We start from the raw sequence: 20117 nt of genomic DNA on the forward strand, positions 1-20117 counted from the left end.
GAGTGCTCTGGGGTAGAAGTTAGGTACTCTAAATGCTATGGGAGGACCACTTATGGATATTGGTATAAAACAAGTCAGAAAAGAATGAGCGTCTTCCTGATAGCTGCAGCTTTCCTTCCCTCTTTGAAGTTGTGTTTTTAGTAGTAAAGCTATGGCTATGTGAAGCTACAAGCCAAATATTTTCGTTCAGTTCCCTTTTTCTTTGGCAGCCGTCCACAGAACTACAAGGACAAGTTTTCACAGATAAAGAAGCATTTTGTAGAAGTTCCTGTTTTTATGCTGAAAAATTTACTGTCAGTGGTCTTGCTATCCAGAGCTTTTAGTAAGTTGTGAGACTGTAATGAGCAGTCTTGGAGTTCCTAAGGTTAATTACTGCATTTATAAATCCATCAGTGACTAAGAGGAAGAAATGGCCTGATAGAGTTTATCTGTTGAAAACTCGAAAATCATAGCCACTAGCCAATCAGGAAGATAGAAACTCAAAAGAGATTGTAGAGGTGGCAAGGATAATGGCACTAATGTGTTGGTGGAGATGACAGTATCAGAGAAAAAACAGTAGGTGGAAACTAATCAAACCCAATTTGGCCAATTTAATGTATCCATATCCAGCTGTCTTAAGTGATCAGTAAATCATGAAATCTGCCCCCATTTCACTTACAGAAATTATTTGTATTGAATTTTATTATGTAGTTGTTGTTGCTTATTTAGGATGTAGCATAGTATAATAGATGATATTTGAATTATTAAATGTCAAGATTGGGGAAAATGGAATAAATCATTTCTAGGTGAGAGGAGTAATGAATACTCATAGAAAACTATCAAGCACATTTTTATAAGTATATGGGAAAGTCACCTTATATATGTTGATGATATTATAAGGTCTGATGTACTTTATCTAGCAAACAATTTATATGGCCAATTAAAATGGTTCTATGTACTTTGCTAGAAAAAAAAGCTGTAGCAATTAATGTAGTTGGTCAGTACCCACGATGTATTTTGTTGGTAAAAATTTCACATCACATGAACTGTAAAGATACTATGACTGTCTTCATTATTTAATAACAATTAAAAATATTAAATGTGCCTAATTTTGTATTTGTAACATAGTATTTGAAAAGACTCTGAAAACACCAAGTTGAAGGAGCTGCTACATGTTTTATCCTAACATTACTTCCTTGTTAAATAAACTGTTATTAACAATTATCTTGCACGTTGCTTCAGTTTCCAAGAAATTTCTATAGAGTGAAACCCTTCACTGTGGTATAAGCTGAATTATTGAGAGCATATCTCACAATTTGTCTTACTTTTACCTTTACTCTATGTTTTCAGTGTACACTATTTTCTCGAAGGTGCACGCTGATCGGAATGTATACCCATCTGCTGGCGTACTCTTTGTTCATGTTTTGGAAAGAGAGTATTTTAAGGGGGAATTTCCACCTTACCCCAAACCTGGTATGTTCTTGGTGAGAAAAGAGTGGTTAATTTGCTAAATTTTTCTTTTTGTTCAATGTACATAACCTAGAAGGTATATGAATGATCAGGTGTCACTAACATTATTTGAAATGGTCTCGATACATAATAACTTGGTTGCTGCAGGATAGTTCTTATTTTAAGATTAGAAATTTAATTACAGAAGAAAATAATTCATTTTTGAATTTTAAAAAAGCTTATTTCTGGATGAGTTTCATGCCTCTGAAAATTGATCTACCTGTATTCATAATAGAAATAATTAGAATGTACAATTATGATTTTCAATATTAACACTTAAGATTCTTACAGAGGACATTGATTTTTGAAAAACTATACATAAGTTATAGAAGAGAATGAAATATGGTGTTAAGAAAGTTCTCAAAAAAGCTTTTACAATATAAAATAATGGTATATAACTCCACAATAGTATAAAGGAGATTAACTTTACCTTCAAAGTAATACCAGTTATGAAGTCTTATCTTGCTTAATTCACTATTGGTTTAAAATATGTTATGTTGGATTGTCACAAATACTATCAAATTTATGAAGATAGAGAGAGAATAGCAAGAACAAACATATTAAGTTACTATAATGCTTACTTTAACAAATATGATTTTTCTCTATATTTTGTAGAAATACACATTAAGCATTAGAATATAAATATTCTTTTTGTTGTGTTTTAAAATATGTAATAAAATATAGCCAGTCGTGATCTCAATAGCATTTGATACCTTGTATGCAAGAAAAAAGGTAGTTTTTTCATTGATTATTTAAAAAAAATTTTTTTGAGGCATTCCATGTTAGCAAAACTCCATGACTAAACCTCTTGAGCAACAATTCCAACATTTGAGGTAAAGACATATCATTAAGAGCATAGTTCTTCAAGTCAGCCCAGGATTAAATTCTAGTTTACCATTAATATGACCATGGAGAAGTTACATAATTTCCCCAAATTATATATTCCACTAATAAAATTAGAGGTAATAAATAATACTTCCTTCACACCTATGTTGGGAAAATGAGATGAAATAATACCTGTAAAGCACTTAGCACAGGGCCAGGTACATGCTAATAAATGAAGCTGTTACTATAATTTATTTTAAATAAGTGCTGTCATTATTAGAGTTGTTTTGGATTTGTAGCGTCTATCTCATTCCATCCTCTAATATCTTTAAATTACATTTTTTAAATTTGATGATGCTTTTATAATTTTGAGACATCCCTTAAAATTAGTTTGATAGTATCCAGAGTTTCATCAAAGGAAGTTTTCCCAAGTGTATTAATGCATTGGTATAATTAGGTTATTTTCCTGAAAGATGATTGTCTCATGGGCAGAACTATCTACAACTAAGACATGCAAAAAAACAAAACGCCCCAAACCTAGACTCTACTTTCCTTGCTGCATAAGATTTCTAGGCAAATCAAACAAACCGAAGTACTTTTGCTTTCCATGGTGCCCTTATTTAAATTTCCAGATGATTGTTTTCTCTATGTATTTAGTTTGCTACAAATATAAGGGAAACAAATGCATGGAATTTTATACTTAAATGTTTTGATTGAAAGTAACAAAGCAAAATTTGTGAAAACAACTTCCATATGTCTTAATTCTTTGTTTTTTATCTAGGTGAGATTAGTAATGATCCCATAACATTTAACACAAATTTAATGGGTTACCCAGACCGACCTGGATGGCTCCGATATATCCAAAGGACACCATATAGTGATGGAGTGCTATACGGGTCTCCAACAGCTGAAAATGTGGGGAAACCAACAATCATTGAGGTAATTTATTTACAAGGATTAAAATTAAAGTTTTCGTTTTTTGGTCGTTTGAGTTTCAAATGTTCAGTTTAAGCTTAATGGATTTTTTAGTATTTTGCACATGCAAACACATTAGATAACATTGGGAAATGTACTATTTCTTTCTATCCATCTATAGTTTTTTCCTCCAGCTTTTATATAGAAAAGGTCAGTCACAATTAGTGGGGAAAAAAATCAAGACATTTTAAAGAACTAGAAGTATTACTATTATAAGGATTCTATTTAAAAAAATAAAGCAAATATAAAACACTCATTTGCTCCATACTTCAATTTCAAATCCCATGTTCATTCAACAGCTATCTTCTGGGTCCCTACCATGTGCCCAGTATTGTGCTAGGGGCTGGTGAGAGAAAGAAGAGTAAGAGATGAGCCCTAACATGCCTTTATGGTCCAGGAGATGGAGCACTGGGATGGAAATACATGCTTAGCCTGCACTGTTGACAACTGCCATAATAGAAATGTGCTGTTTAGTGCAACGTTGTAAATGTATAAACACTTCACAAAGTAGAAGGAAGGATAGTTCAGGCAGAGGCAACAGCACATCAAAGTATTGGAGGTATACAAATCCAATGGATGTGTCATGATGATGGGAATGAGTGTTGTTGGGGGTGGGGTGGGGGGGTGGGGTTGAATGGGACCTCACATATATATTTTTAATGTAATATTATTACAAAGTCAATAAAAAATAAATAAATAAATAAAACTGGAAAAAAAAAAAAAAGTATTGGAGGTATAAAAACATCACATGGTGCCAGAGAACAAGTATGGCTAGAAAACAGAATGTACCCCAGTGGGGGGATGATCGGAACTGAGGTATTGATGTTGGCAGGGGAAGATCTTTGAGTGCTCTGTAAGTCATTCAGATATGTATTTGGTCTTTACTTTAGAAGTGATAGGGATGGAATAATTCATCAATTTTTTACATTGTACCAGGAAGATACTAGGAATTAAAGAAACAAAACAAAAGAAACCCACTGGTCACTGTGAAGTTTAATGGAAATCAACACTTTTTAAAAAGTGTTTCACTGTTTACTAAGAATGTTTCACTGTTTACTATTCCCAACAAATTATAATGGTGATTAAAGAATTACAATGGTGATTAAAGCTGAATTATAATGACAGTTAGAAGCAGTTTTAGGCCCTGGCGCCTCCAGGACCTCTGATTCTAATCTAACTATTCAGTTCCACAAACCTTTACTGGTAGTGAGTAGAGCACGAGTAAGAGAAGTTCCAGTGGAATTGCCGGGAGCTTGTACAGGTCCTGCGAAGCATGTTTTCTATCTGTACAAACTCTCAGCTGATTCATACCTTACATTTTTCTCCAAAGTTTAAATCTGTCTTAGACTGTGGATATGAACTTCAGTGTTGGCCAGGAGAAGGCTTTTCTCCATTTGAATTGATGTTTGTATTAATGTGGCTTTTCAGTGATTTCTTTCTACATATCTGCTTTCTTAAGCCAATATAGAGACAGTGTTTAAGTAAAACTTATTTTGAGTTATTGCCAAAATTAATTTTTAAGAATATTCAGCAAATGTTGTAAAAGAAATGTCTAAATGTAATTTACTACATTACCAGATTAAAGGAGGAAAACAGCATAATCACATAATCATCTTAACAGATACAGAGAAAGCACCTAGTAAAATTTAATACCCATTCTTAATAAGAAAAAAAAAAAAAACCCTCTTAAACTAGGAAGAAATGTGAACTGCCTTAACCTGACAGCAGGGATTGCATACCCAATATGATAGCAAATATCATTCCTAATGAGAAAACATTAGAGGAAAGCCTTTTAAATTGAGAACAAAACAAGGGTGACCCCCTTCGCTCCATTCATTACAGAATATATTAAGAGACCTAGCCAGTGCAATAAAAGAAAGAAAAAGAATTTAAATGATTCAATGTACAATGATTTGAAAGGGAAGAAATTGAAAATCAATTATATAATGAATTTATAGACTAATTGTTAAAATTTTAAGTGTAACAGTGTATCCATAGAATCAATATAAAAATTCAGTTACATTTTTATACATGAATAACAAGTATTGAGAAAATACATGTTTTAAAAAGATACCATTCTAATAGCAAAAATTATGAGGTACCTAGGAATAAATCTAGCAGAAGATAATGCAAGGTCTGTATGGGAAAAATTATAAAACTCTATTGATATTAAAGAATACCTACATAAATGAAAAGCCATTCCATTCAGGGATAAGAACACTCAAAATGACAAAGGTATCACTTTCCCCCTAATTGAGCTATAGAATCTAAATGTTTCCAATAAAAATCTCAACAAGGTATTTCATGGAATTTGGCAAGTCAATTCTTAAATTTATAGAGAAGAATAAAGGGCCAAGAATCATGTAGACACTCTGTGGTAGATTGAATTATGTACCCTAACAAAAGACATGCTCTTAATCTTTGTTCCTGTGGGTGGGAAACCCATTATAAATAGGATCCTTTGAAAACATATTATCGGTTAAGGTCTCCACACATTTGTGAACAGGATTGTCTAAGATCCTACTCAGGTGTGGTCAGATTAAATATGATTAGACTTTAATTCTTATTACTGGAGACTTTATAAAGACAGGAAATTTGGATGCAGTCAGTCAGCAGAAACTGGAAGAAGCCAGAGGAGGTGGAAGCCAGAAGTCAGAGAAAGCCACAGGAGGAGACCAAGGGCAGAGCGAGCTATGCGATGGAAGACTGCCATCACCAGAGTGCTACCGACTTCAAGGAAAAATCATGGCCTTGTGGACACTTTGATTTGGGATTTCTGACCTTTAAAACCATGAGCAATAAATTTTTGTTGAAGCCTACCTATGGTGTGGCATTTTCCTAAAGAAGAAAAAGAGTGAGGGGTCTCTTGCCCTTCTGGATATCGAGATTATAAATCTATGGTAATTAACCATGTAGATGTATTGATACAGGGAAAGACAAATAATCAATAGAATAAAGAGTAAAAAAACCCAGACTCATCTGCATAAGAATCCAATGATATATGTATGTATTGCCACAGATCATTGGGGAAATGAATATCTATTGATTGGTATGTACACAATTAGATATCCATATGGAAAATGTAAAATTAGATTCTTTCCGCTAAATATAAAACTCAATTCTACAGAGATTAAATATGAAAAACTAAATTTTAAACTATTACATAAAAATATAGAAGAATATCTTTCTAATCTTGGGGTAGGGAAAGATTTCTTATAGAAGACTAAATTTTGTATGTAAGAGAAAAGATTGATACATTTTACTGTATTAAATTGGAGAACTTTTGTTCATCAAAAGAAACCATTAAAATACAAGCCATAACCTGGGAGAATATATTTTCAATACATATAGCTGACTGAGAGTATCTAAGTTATAAAAAGGAATTCTACAATTCAAAAAGAAAAAGACATTTCACTAAAGAGGAGACACAAATGCTGATACATTTCAGTAACATTAAAAAATAAAAATAAAAAAATGAAATTTAAAAAAATAAAAAAGAAAATTAATTGTATTAGTAATGAGAAATATTCACGTAAAACTATGACGTGAATTTTACCCTCAGTAAAATTCTTTGTGGGTGGGTATGGGAATTGGCCTACCCACTTTGGAAAACAGTACTGAAATATCTTGCATGGTTTATTATCACTATACCCTCTGATCTGCCATCCTACTTTTAGGTGTCTACCCAAAATAAACAGTTGCACGTGTCCACCGGGAAACGTGTACCGTCATGCTTGTTGGGTGAGAAGTGATCACACAGCAAAACACTGCACATGCACAAAAGAAGGGAGACCCAAAAGTCCATCAGCAAGAGAATAAATTGGGGTATAGTCACACAGTGAGTGTTTACAGTGACAATGACCTTAAACTTGCCAAGCAACGTGGATAAACTTTCTCAATAAAATATAGAATAAAAACAGCAAGTCCCAGAAGACTACCTACAGTATGGTACCATTTTTGAGAGGTCAAAAACAAGCAAACTAAACAATATATTTTTAAGCATGCATGCATTCATAACAAAACTATATTAAAATGAATGGGATGATAAAGTTCAAAATGGTTATTTCTGGTTGGGGAGAAACAGAGTACTAGGATAGGAAAGAAACATTTACTCAGGTTCACAGGTGTTCACTATGTTCTTATACTTTATTACTAACATATAATGCCACATATATGTATCAAATACAAATGAAAAGATGATGACATTTAGCATATCTTCTATCTGTAAATAACTCATTTTTTTCAACCATGTATAGTAACATTTGCAGTATTTAAAAATATTCTATTAACATGGTCAAAAGATTTTCACGTATCCTAAACTAATATTGACTTCATATAAATTACTGATTCATTAATTCAACAAGCATTTACTGAGCATCTAAAATAGTTCAGCTACTGTTGTAGACACAGGGGATCAAAATAAAATATATATACCCTCTGCTTCATAGTCTTCACATCATAACAAAAGTAGAATTTGATTGAGGATATTGCAGTATTTAAATCTCTTATTAGAATTGATAGGACTGCATTCTCTGATATCTGTTAAATTAAACATTAAATTCTGATAATAAAATTCCTTCTCCTGATAGAAATGTTCTTCATCCCCCTTAGGAGCCTGTGATTTAAAGAAAAAAAAATTTTTAGAATTTATGAAATTCACAATAATTAAATTTATGATAAATATGGGAAGATTAACCTTAAAAATATTGCAATTAATTTGAGAATAATCTTCCTTTCTGAGTTAAAGTTTCAAAGTATTATAACAAATAATAGAGGATTGGTACTTTTTTGTTGAAAGTATGTTTTTTTGCAGGGTAACTTTTAAACTTATGAATATTCCCAAATAAAATCTTTTTTTTTTTCTTTTACAGTTTGTATTTGCTTCTTTGGGAACAGTAGTTGCTAGTCTATTTTAATGATTGGTATTAATTTTGGTTTTCAGCATGAACCTAATTAATCATGTCTCCCAACAGATAGCAGCAATGAGGTGATTAAGTCTCCTGGAAATTTGAAATATTGTGGAAAAAATTCTTTTCATTTCATGGAATAATATGCCTTTCAGAAAATGTACCTTTTCGATCAGGGTTCTTAACCAGGGGGCAGGTCTGTGGAAAGATTTCAGGGGTCCATGAGTTTGAACTGAAAAATATCAACTTACTATCTTTATTTTCTTTGACCTCTAGCTGAAATCTAGCATTTCCTTCACTTATGAATGTATGTAATAAATAAATTACAGTAGTAGTCATTTCATATGGCTGGCAAAGTGGTCTGTAGAACAAAAAAGGTTAAGAACCCCTATTTTAGATATTGTTAAATGCTTGGAATTATTCCAAAATTCTGATTTTCACTGTTCTAACTGGTGAATAATATTTCCAATGTGTGTAGTTTGTTTCATTTGAAGCACAGATATGAGGCTATAAAAATCATTGCTATTTGTTTTTAAATGCACAAGATATTTCTTTAGTTTGCATCAGTTTTATCCTACTCTTTCGTCTCAGTGTCAACTACGGCTGCAATAACTGCCAGAAGGCTAGTGCTGGGATTCTAGGATTTTCACAAAACCTCTTGCTCTTTTGAGGTACTGCAGACGTGTCTGAATGCTTTAATATCTGTTACATAGTTTATCAGTCCTTGATTTTTGAAGCTATATCTTGTGGTTGGTCTTTGTTGTTTGCACTGTTTCTGAGAGTTGAATTTGGTATAAGTTCATTGGCTCTGCAAATGTTCACTAATATTTGATTCTATGAAGGGATTGATTTGTGTTATTGAGCATGTGCCATAAGCTACGCAGACTATGATCCTTACTGCTTTACCTTTATTATAAATAATATATGATTTCCAAAATGTTATCCGTGACGTTTGACTGGTAGGTGTGCGGTTTAGTACTAAATGCAAACAAAACAGAGATGTGCTTGTTTTAGAGTGTACTTCCCAGCATAATCCTTAAACTCCATTTAAAAATATGAAGGTATATTTTTTTGTTTTGTTGTTTTAGAAAGTCTTCACTAAGTAATTCAGAATTGCTAATCCATTTACTAATGATGCACGTGCATTGCTATCAGTTCTTAGGGCCTTTTGTGAAAGAGCCTATCAGAGTTTTACTTTATGGTTTGTTGGGTTAAATAGACCTGACTAATGATTTATTTTCCTATAATACTAAATTCTTATTTCCCAGAGAAAGAAGATTTCATAGATATATAAATAAATAATGAAAATAGACTGACAATTCATTTTTATTTTATCCCTAGTTTCATTTTTTTGAATAACACTCCACTTCTTTAATATGATTTTTTTTTCTGATAGATAACTGCCTACAACAGGCGTACCTTTGAGACGGCAAGGCATAATTTGATAATTAATATAATGTCAGCAGAAGGTAGGTATGGAAAAATAGGCTGATGATTGTTTCTTTATTTCAGAAGTCTATTTCATTATGTTTTAGAACTATGTAAAATAGGGTTAAGTGTTTTAAAGCGCCACATACCTAAAATAACTGATGAAATAATAAAATGTAGATAAGAAAATTAAATAATATTTGTTTTAAAATATGATGATATGTTATGGTGGTTAAGAGCTCAGAAGAGGAAGCCAAAGAGTCCATTTCATTTATTTCTGTAAGACTTGGTTTCTTCATCTGTAAAATGGGGCTAAGAATACATTGCTCTCATGTCTGTGGTAAGGATTACATGACTTAAGGCTTGAAATGTGCTTTACACAGGGCTCAGCACACACTCAATAATTATTAGCAATTTCATTATTTTATTTTAAAATTTACTATAGGTAGTAGTCCAGTGGTAAGTGACAATGTCAAATTGTTGGTGTACAGAAGTAAACTGTAATTTGGGCTATAATTTCCTTCCTAAATAGCTAATCATGCATCAGTAATTGCTAAAGCCCATCAACAATTTAGTTACATATGCTCAAATTGTAAGGGATTTCATAAGACTTTTGAAAGTTAGAGATACATGAAATATTCTAAGAATCACACTGTCAAGTATTTGACCCCGATTTTGGTATCAGCATGAGAAAATATGTACCACTGAAAAGTTTGTAGTTAAAATTTATATACATGGGGTAGTGTTTTTTATACTTAATATCATTTAGGAGGGTGACAGGAAAGGAACTGATACAGAATTTTTTCCCCTGAAAATAGTAAAGCAATTGTGCATCCTTGCTGAAGGAACTCTTCCTCCTCATTTTATTTAGGTGTACAAATAAAAACACAAGAGCAAACATAAAATATTTTTTCAGAATCTGTCAACTTTGAATTCATGATAATTCAGTCAAGGCTGAATTTAAAAGTACCTTTACATATAGGAAACAAAGCATTTTCTAAAGAATCGATAATACATCATTGAAGAGGTGGCTTGCTTAAAGAATTGGAACTCCCTTAAGTGAATTTTTTCCAAGTATTTTGGCAGGACCAATAAGACAGTGACTACGATTTAAAATTTAAAATGACAATAATATATGAAAAGCAAGCCCAAGTGCCCGTTGGGTGGCCCAGGACAGCAGACTCCCTGTCCACCTTCCCACCCCCAACCCCCAAGGGCTTTTGATAGGTACTAACATTTGGATCTGGGAGACTTTGCTCTTGACTGCAACTGTAATTGGATGCTTGCCTCTGGTCTAAGCTGCCCCTGTAGAATACCCTTAATGAGCAGAATAATTGCAAAGTTCCTTTCATCCTTAGGAATTCATTGATAAAATTATATACTTATATTACGCTGGACCTGGACCACCTAACCTCACTGTTATACTCAAAGGAACTCAGAACCCTTGGACAGAAGGTGGCAAAATATTAACATTAGTGGATATGATTATTTGGGGGGAGGGTATGTTACAGTTCTCTGTATGGGGTTTTGTATTATTTTTGCAACTGTCCTTTAAGTTTGAAATGTTTTCAAAATATAAAGTTAAAAAAAAACCCACAAAAACACTTTGACAGGTTTTGGAACCCCTACACACTAACATAGCCTTGTCTACAACATGAAATTCCTTCATCGCAAGTCTTGTTTCAGTCCTGGAACTACAGAGTTCATAAGACATTTTTTTTTTTAAGATTTATTTATTTTTAATTTATCCCACCCTCCCCCAGATGGTTTTCCTCATCTGTCTGCTCATTGTTTGCTCACCTTCTCCAGGAGGCACTGGGAACCGAACCTGGGACCTCCACAAGGGAGGCGAGTGCCCAACAACCTGAGCCACATCCACTCCTCGCAGGCTGCAGACTCTGCTGTCCTGTGGCACCTGCTCATTTGGGTCTCTAGCTTGTTCAGTGGGTGTGGACATCTGCTTGTCTTTTTTAGGAAGTGCAGGGACCCGTACCTGGGACCTCCTGTGTGGCATGCAGGCATCCAATTGATTGAGACATTTTCACTTCCGACAAGGCATCTTAAAAGATGTCCTTGGAGGGTGGGGACCCATGGTCAAGCAGATATTAAGTGGAAGACTGCTAGGTAACTGTAGGATTGAAAGTTGACTTTGGGGGCAATTTACCTAAATGAGGGCTTTTGATGCTATTATGCTGGTGAGGGAGGAAGAGCAGGGAGGTTTGGGGACTCTGTACATTTACTTCATGCAGAATTGCTCTACTGCCTTTTGCATAGGGGTTAAGTGGCCCAAAAGTGTTTGGAAACCACTGAACTACATGATATATATTTGTCCTTACTGGTCTGGATGGAACATAAATGGGCAGTGAAATGTACATCTTTGAGCATGGCCTATATCACACGATTTACCCCCAGATAAGGTTTAGGAAAAGAAAGAGCAAAAGTTGAATCTGAGGACAATTATGCTCAGACAGGCTCTGTGCCCAGATGTCTCCTACTCTGAGAGACCTAATGGGAAATTAGTCGTGTAGAATCACGCAGCATGGAGCTCGAGGAGAGCATATAAAGTGATTCTCCAAATTGGGTTTTAGCACTTCAGAGGCCTGCCGCCAATCTGTTAGCCTACTGTTCTTTTGGCCTCTGTGATGTCCAAATATAGCAGGCATGGGATTTCCCCAAAGTTAGAAAGCTGTTGTGACTCATCTCTGGGAGGCCTGGCAGCACCACTTGGCTGTGGAGACAGCAGGCAGCTGTGAGGCCCAGAGCCTCTGAAGGGTGTGGCGGCGGCGGCAGGCACTGCAGTGGATCTCGGGAAGGGAGCCACAAAACAGATCCAGCACACATGGATCAGGAAAAGGCAAAAAACAGTCCTCCAGAAAGGGCACTGAAAATATGAAGAAAAGTTTTACAAGCTTTTTTAGAAAACTGAATGCAAACATACTGAATAAAATTAATAGATTTCTAGCATATTCAGAAACTATATTCGTTATTTACATTGAGTATATTATTAATCACCAAGAAACTGTGTTTCATGACACAGTTCTGCACTACTGTTTCTAGGTATGGTTAAAATGCTGCATGATTAAGTTGTTATTTATCTGTATAAAAGGTGAAATGCATTATTTGTATGAAGCAGGAAATTGATCTGCAAAAAACAATAAATATATCATGTTTCAGAAAATTGCAGATGGACTGTATGTCAAATACACCTAACAGTCATAAGCAGAATCTATAAGATAGGAGATGAATAAAGGATCTTCTGTGATTAGGGCCTTGAAAAACTAAATCTTTAGGAAGAGATAACTACATTCCAGAAAACTGTTTGAAAACTCAGATTTCTGTCCTATTTCAGCAAACCCTGGCATCAAATTTCCTTTAATATCAAAGAGGCTTCATAAGAAATGAGATCAATGTTTCCTTTATTAATTATGTACTTTTCATTTGTTATGTAATGGTTAAATAAAAGTGAAGTACATGTTCTGTTTTTTAGGAGGTACCAGGGATTGAACCCAGGACCTCATACATGGGAAGCAGGCATTTAACCACTTGAACTGCATCTGCTCCCCAGGAGCTAAAATGTAATGTATTAGGTTTTTATGTACATTAGGAGCTCTGCTGAGCACTTTACATATATATATCTTCTTTAGCTTACATAAAAATCATCTGAGGTAAGTTCAAATTATAAATTCCTAAACCTCTAAAGCTGAGCTTTCTAATTTGAAAATATGGAGAAAAATGCTACTACCTACTTGCTTATTGTGAAGATGAAGTATGATAATTTGCCTAAATCCCTTGGCTTGGCCAGCCTCATAGTAAATATTCAAAATCATATTAGCCTTTATGATTACAGAAAGATTACAAAATAAAATGAAAATTCTCATCTTAGTAGAACAATCAGAATATAAGAAATGATGACTCCTAATTCAAGAGTACCATTTGAGAAAATGAAATATTTTTAAATTTATTTAGAAATACTGAAAGTCTGAATTTGGCATTGGGTTGGCTTAAAATATTACTTTTGGAATGTTCAGAGGAAATTTTTGATGAGACAGTAGAGAGAGAACAAAGCTAAGTAAGCCTTTAACAATGTGAAATATGAAATTTCATAAGAATTTTTAAATATAATATTTCTAAAGTATTGAGTCATAGAGTGATCAAAGTACTGAAACTGCAATGATTTTAGAATTCTTATTGAAAATAGGATCCCTATTTTTTTAAAATAATGTTTTAGTATGCCTCCCTCCAAAATCAGTAATATTACAAATTTAAAATATGGCATTTCAAATTGTTTATAAACAACATACAAGAATTACAGATCTTTTGTAATGTCTTCTCTATTTGGAAAGGATGTTAGTTTGTACCTCAGCTTCCTCCTCTGTTCCAATGGGAATAACATTACCTAGAATCTTTTAATAATTAAATGAGACAAAATGTTTGAAAAAGATTCACCAATTCCAAAGTACTACAACTACACAATATTATTTCTTTCCATGTAGAGTTCTATAAATGCATGTTCTGCCTGGGAAAATTGAAAAGGGTGAGGGTGTAGGTGGGTTACTGTCAAGTTAACACAAACTTAGAGTTTGAGGCAATTTAGGCTTTTTTTCCTTTTCTTGACCAAATCCTACCATTATAAACTGAACTGCTGTACTTCAGATTTAATTATATTGTAGTTAAATTTCTTTTTTTTCTTTTCTTTTTTTTAATTTTTTTAAAATTTATTTTTAAAAGATACCTAGATTACGTAAAATGGTTACATAAAAAAATATAAGGGATTCCCAAATGCCCCACTCTCCACACCTCCTACTTTCCCCCACATTAACAATTTCTTTCATTAGTGTGGTACATTCATTGCAACTGATGAACACATTTTGGAGCATTGCTACACAGCATGGATTATAGTCTACATTGTAGTTTACACGCTCTCCCAGTCCATCCTGTAGGATATGGCAGGATATATAATGTCCTGCATCTGTCTTTGCAGTGTCATTCTGTAGGTAAATTTCTGTGTTTTATGTATGTAATGCTTTTAGATACACCCCTTTGTTACATAGAAAGCCTTTACTTGGAGTCAGTATTAATATCCTCCGCCAAAGCCAGGACTTAGGATAAAACTCAACAAATCTTGAATCGTTCTTTTGTTTCCCTCTAAATAACGACTTCATAACAACTTCATTAAAGATATGCATATCTTTTCACCTTTTTCACCAAAATCAGACTTCCTGTTACCATATCAAGCAGAATTCTTCATTAAAAATATGAATGTAGAAGAAATATTGGCCAGCGAGGTTCTTGGAGACTTTCTTGGGGCAGTGAAAAATGTGTGGCAGCCGGAGCGTCTGAACGCCATAAACATCACGTCGGCTCTAGACAGAGGTGGCAGAGTTCCGCTTCCCATTAATGACATGAAGGAGGGGTGAGCAGTCCTTTCTCATTGCCTTAAATATGGATGTTTAAAATACAGTGATTTTATCGAGCTTATTACAGATAGAAGATGGTCTATTGCATTCTTTTTAATAAGAAATAGATATTGTAAAGATATGAAAATACTAGCAAATTTCCATATTGACGAAGAGGTTATGTTAATAGTTCTTTATATCTCAAGTTCCAGGTCCTGTGAAATCTAATTGTAGATCAGGATCAGCATCATAAATTACAACTCCAAGTCTCTTGTACCTTCCATAGAGAAGCTGATTATTTAGGGCCTTGGATTTCAAAGGAAATTGATGCCTCACTTATCAGCTGCAGAAGTACATGCAGACTGCTAACTTTATTCTAGGAAACTATTTCTTCGCCTTTAACATTCTTTCCACCATGTGTCAATGACTGATGGCTGGGATGGATTTGAAACCCATTCCTGTGAGACAAGAGCCTAAAGTCTGGCCCTGTCACTCACAAACTGGGTGACATGGAGCACAGTGCTAACGTCCTCTGTGCCTTAACTTCTTCACCTCCTCCAATGGGAATTATTCTCTCTTGCAATGTTGTTGTAATGATCAAATGAGGCAATATTTGAAAAGGATTTGTCAACTGTAAAGCCTCACAGATACAAAAGTGCAACTTGGACCGTGGTAGAGATCTAGAAACATTCCTCTGTGTGGGTGAATTGAAAGCATGGGTGAGTCAATGTCCTCAAGTCAAACTTTGATTTCTAATCTGTAACTTAAGGCGCATTTGCTTTTGTTTAAAAAAATACCAATCCTATAAAAGTACAGGCTGTGGAATAAATCCCATTTGTGTAGCATATCTATCCCTTTCCAAATCCCCCTTCATCCATATTCCTGGTAACACTTATAAACAGGGAACTCATAAGATTTCCACTAAGGGCAGCTTTAAAGGGGAACTTCTTTGGAAAAAGAAGAAAAGATAACAATTAGACATTGCTGAAGTCTGAGGGCGTAGGCAGAATAGGGATAGGGGAAAAGCAGTGAGCTTTGACGTTCAACTTGAAAATTGCAGAATTAAATTGTATCCTCGATGTTATGGCCATGGATTTTGGAGTCAGTCAAGCACATGTAGGAGTGCCTTGAGGAAAATAGTTGCTTTATCTCTTGTCAGTTGGTTGGCTAGCTCTATGAAAATATAATTCTGAGCTTAAATTTTCACTTCAGAGTTACAGCATGTCTCTCTCTTTTTATTTTATTTTATCTTTTTAAAGAGGTATAGGGGATTGAGCCCCAGACCGCCTACATGGGAAGCAGACACTCAACCACTGAGCTACACCACTCCCCCAGCATGGTTCTCTTTTCCACTGAGTAACTAAAGCACAACTATGGCAAGAAATGAACGGAGGTATCCCCTGAAAATATTCTCTAAATATGGAGATTTTTCAACATTTTCTTAATGTCATGCGTTCCCGGATGATTGTTAAAACAACCAGAAGATGTTGGAGGAAGCAGTATGAAACTAGACACTGACAGCGTTTTCTATGGCTGTACTTTTTCCTGGGCTAATCCCTCTTCAATCAGTATTTCAGACCTCACTCACAACTGCACTAATCTAAATTGAACTAAAGACTCCAAACAAACTCTCATCTCAAGCAATGGTTCCTAACCATGTGTAACCTGAGAATTGTCAGTAGAGTGTTCTTAAAAATATAGATAGGTTCCTGGCTTCCAGTCCCTCCTAGAGATTCTGGTTCTTTAAGCCTAGGGTTAGGCCCGATCATGTGACTCTAAATTAAGAAAAGAATTTTTGTTCTACAAGTACTTGCTAGAGAATTCCGTCATTAACTGACTGACCCCCAACACCTGCTAACAGGAGGCATATGCTCTCAGATATTTGAGAGTCAGGCCAGTGGCGTTTATTTGGACCCTGTAGTCTCAGATCCCTTCCCAACTTGAAATGTTTTCCATGGGTTTTAATTTAATGTTAAGCCTTAACCTTTACAAAGTATTCATATGAGAAGTGTTTTAAAATAGCATTTCTATAAATTGTAACCAGTGCCAACTCTGTTACTCCAGTGTCCCTATGCAAGCACCAATGAAAACAAATCCTGCTTGAGTGCAGTTTCAGAAGAAAAGTTTGTTCCTAGGAATGATAGCATACTTTCTTTAGCTGGCATATGACGTCATGGTGACAAAACAAGTTTTTAGCCCTAATGCCTTACATTTAGAAACAAATCTAGGCTTAACTTATCTCTGATGCCTGCCTTTCTTATTGATAGTGTATGTCATGGTTTATAATTCATTTAAAAAAAACAAAACAAACTTCTTGCTTCTGCACTTTCTTTTGAAAATACCAGGGACTATAAATCTGTTTTAAACAATGAAATAGTGAAGGGATGTAGGGTCAGGAACAGAAATATCAAAAGGATTTCAGCCATGCTTTTCTAAAATTTTATTCTAAACATTTATTCATATGCTTCAGAAGTATTGGTTAAGTGCCTAATAAATGTGTTGTGCTTAATAGTTAGTATGCATCTTACGTCCTGATTTAAAAAAAATTTCTCTTAAATTATTACCTGTCACTCATGGCAGCCACAATCCATTGACTGTAAATCCCTTGGTATTTGATATGTATAGTCCAAAGAATGGCAGATGACAAAGCACAACTATCAGTAGTAGACCCTTGGAATAAACCCACTACCCTTCTACAACCCAGAGCACTATTGCCAATCATCATCATCCCACTCTGCAACATCTCAACTTCTCATCCTTGATGAGCACTTTGTCAACTCTGTAAAACTCACTGACAACAGTCGAACATATCCTTAATCAAAAAGAAAACAATTATAAAGATTTATTTCAAAGTGAGTAAGCTCCTGCAAAGGAAGACAGAGCCTCCTGAAAAGCTTTGTCTTCTCTTGCCAGATCCATATCCCCAAGGCAACTGTACTCTTTCTGGGTGTTGTCTTGGGGTTGCTTTTGTTCCTGACACTGAGCCAGAGGCTAAGGACACTTGTATGTATTTAGCCTGGGATAAGCTGGTAGAAAGAAGAGCAGATTCATATTTCATTCCAGGCATGTCATAGCTGCCAACCAAGGCTGAGTGATGCAGTGTAAATGGTGGCTATGAGCAGAATGATGGGGTGTGAGGATTAGAGAATATACTCACTTTTCACAAGAGATTGTCAAACTTACACTGTTTCCTTTGGTTACAAGAGCATGTGGAACTACTTCCAGGCAGCAGTAGAGAATCCTAGTTCATTCTCTAAACCATTTCATAAGTATCACCTCTAGTTAATTGTCTGCTTTTTGCTCCTTATCGAAGGCCTCAGTCAGAAGTTATCTTGGGAAGAAATATTGGTCTAAAGCAAGTTTGTGATTCTGAGTCAATTCATAGTGCTCTGTTAAAATTCTCACCATTTGGGGTGATTTACAGGACTATCCTTTATTCTTAAATTATGTCCCTTCTGCATTTTTGGTGCAGATATCTTATCTTTCATGGATTGATGATGAGATGAGATAGGAATTTTTGTAAAGGCCTTTAATAAATTAATTAGAAACATTATTCATAATTATAACATTTAATTAAATCAATAATAAATGAAATCAGTGTCTAATATCCATTCTTCTAAGTTCTAGACATAGATTCATTTTTTCCTTTCATATTTTAACATTTATTAAGTATTTACTGTAGGGAAATATTGTAGTAGTCCTTGGGACACAGTGATTTTAAAAACACAGTCTGTGTTCACAATCTAGGAGGGACCAGGAAAATATCAGATTATTAAAAGACTGAGCTATAAGTCCTACAATGGGATACCCACAGAGAGGTCTTCTCACCCACTCCAGATCCACCCTGAAAAGGGTTCATAGAGGAGATGAAAACTGATCTTAAAGTATGATTACAAATTAACCTTATTAAAAATAAATGAGAAGGATAACAGCTTGGACAAAATCCTTTAGGTAAGAGACAGTATGGGGGATTTGAAACTACTTATCAGGGAAATGGGGGGAGAGATCAAGAAGTAATAGTTACCAAGGAGGCAAATACCAGATCATGTAAAACCTTGTATACCATGAAAAATAGTTTGAATTTAACGTGAAGCATTAGAACCTTTGCAGAAAATGTTTACATTAAAATTTTCATTTTAGAGAGATCACTTATCTTTTGAAATAAGGGGAAGACTGGATGGAGGGAGTTCTGAGTAGAGGTAGGCATTGGGATTTTAGGGGACCCTAAAGCATCCATGTTCCCTGCCAGAGGAACATGAACCAAAAGATAAGTGTCAGAGAGATGGATATCAAAATATTGCTTTATAAATGATAAAGCTCATTGGAAAATGTGGCTTAGCTCTGTACTGAACTTATCCCCTAAAACTGCCAGTCTCCCCTGTGGGGGTATGTGGGAGGGAAGTTGGACAGAGCCATCCCTGTTAAGCTAAGCCAATCCCATGGTCGAAAGAAGAGACCCAAATACCCCCTTTCTGCAAGCTGGAAAATACCCCCCCCCCAAAAAAAACTAGAAGAATGAGCCTTGTCTGCCAGTTCCCTCTTCCTGTGAGATAATCCATTCCTTCTCCAATGGGGGGTGGAGGGGGGAGTAAGTAAGGAATGGAGTTAAAGTCTAGAAGTGTTATTCTGGCCATATTCTTGCTCCTGGATATATGAGACATGATGAATAAGTATTGACTACCACAGCAGGTAGGATAATTTTTTAAAAAGTTTTATTGGTGATTCAGGTAAAATAGATGATAAAACTAGTCAGATTCAGCAATATATTAAAAGAACACACAAACACTGAACCCTAAATTAAACCACATGCCATAGTTATTAATACAATTATAAAAATTTGTTTTTTATCCATAATAACAAACATACCACACCAATACGAGGATCTAATAATAGGGTGGTATATGGAAATCCTGTATTTTATGCATAATTGTTCTGTAAACACACAACTTGTCCAATTAAAAAAAACAAACCCAACACTTCATGACCAAGTTGGGCCTATTCCAGGAATGCAGTTAGTTTAGAAATTCCATTAATGTAATCTGCCTTATAAATAAATGAAAGGAGAAAGGTCATGTAATCATCTCAATAGATGCAGAAT

At 34.7% G+C, this 20117-nt stretch overlaps 1 protein-coding gene across 8 annotated transcripts in view; it reads left to right on the forward strand.

Moving 5' to 3' along the window:
* SGCE (sarcoglycan epsilon) overlaps window positions 1–20117 on the forward strand; it is a 68694-nt gene that overhangs the window by 24252 nt on the left and 24325 nt on the right. For all 8 annotated transcript variants that reach the window (XM_012529917.3, XM_012529919.3, XM_004470718.4 and 5 more), the window contains exons 2-5: window positions 1330–1452; window positions 3095–3252; window positions 9592–9664; window positions 14838–15036. In XM_012529917.3, coding sequence (XP_012385371.2) covers window positions 1330–1452; window positions 3095–3252; window positions 9592–9664; window positions 14838–15036 — 553 coding nt within the window. The remainder of the gene's footprint in view (window positions 1–1329; window positions 1453–3094; window positions 3253–9591; window positions 9665–14837; window positions 15037–20117) is intronic.

The sequence above is a fragment of the Dasypus novemcinctus genome, chromosome 5 (genome assembly GCF_030445035.2).
Source record: "Dasypus novemcinctus isolate mDasNov1 chromosome 5, mDasNov1.1.hap2, whole genome shotgun sequence".
NCBI classification, from domain to species: domain Eukaryota; kingdom Metazoa; phylum Chordata; class Mammalia; order Cingulata; family Dasypodidae; genus Dasypus; species Dasypus novemcinctus.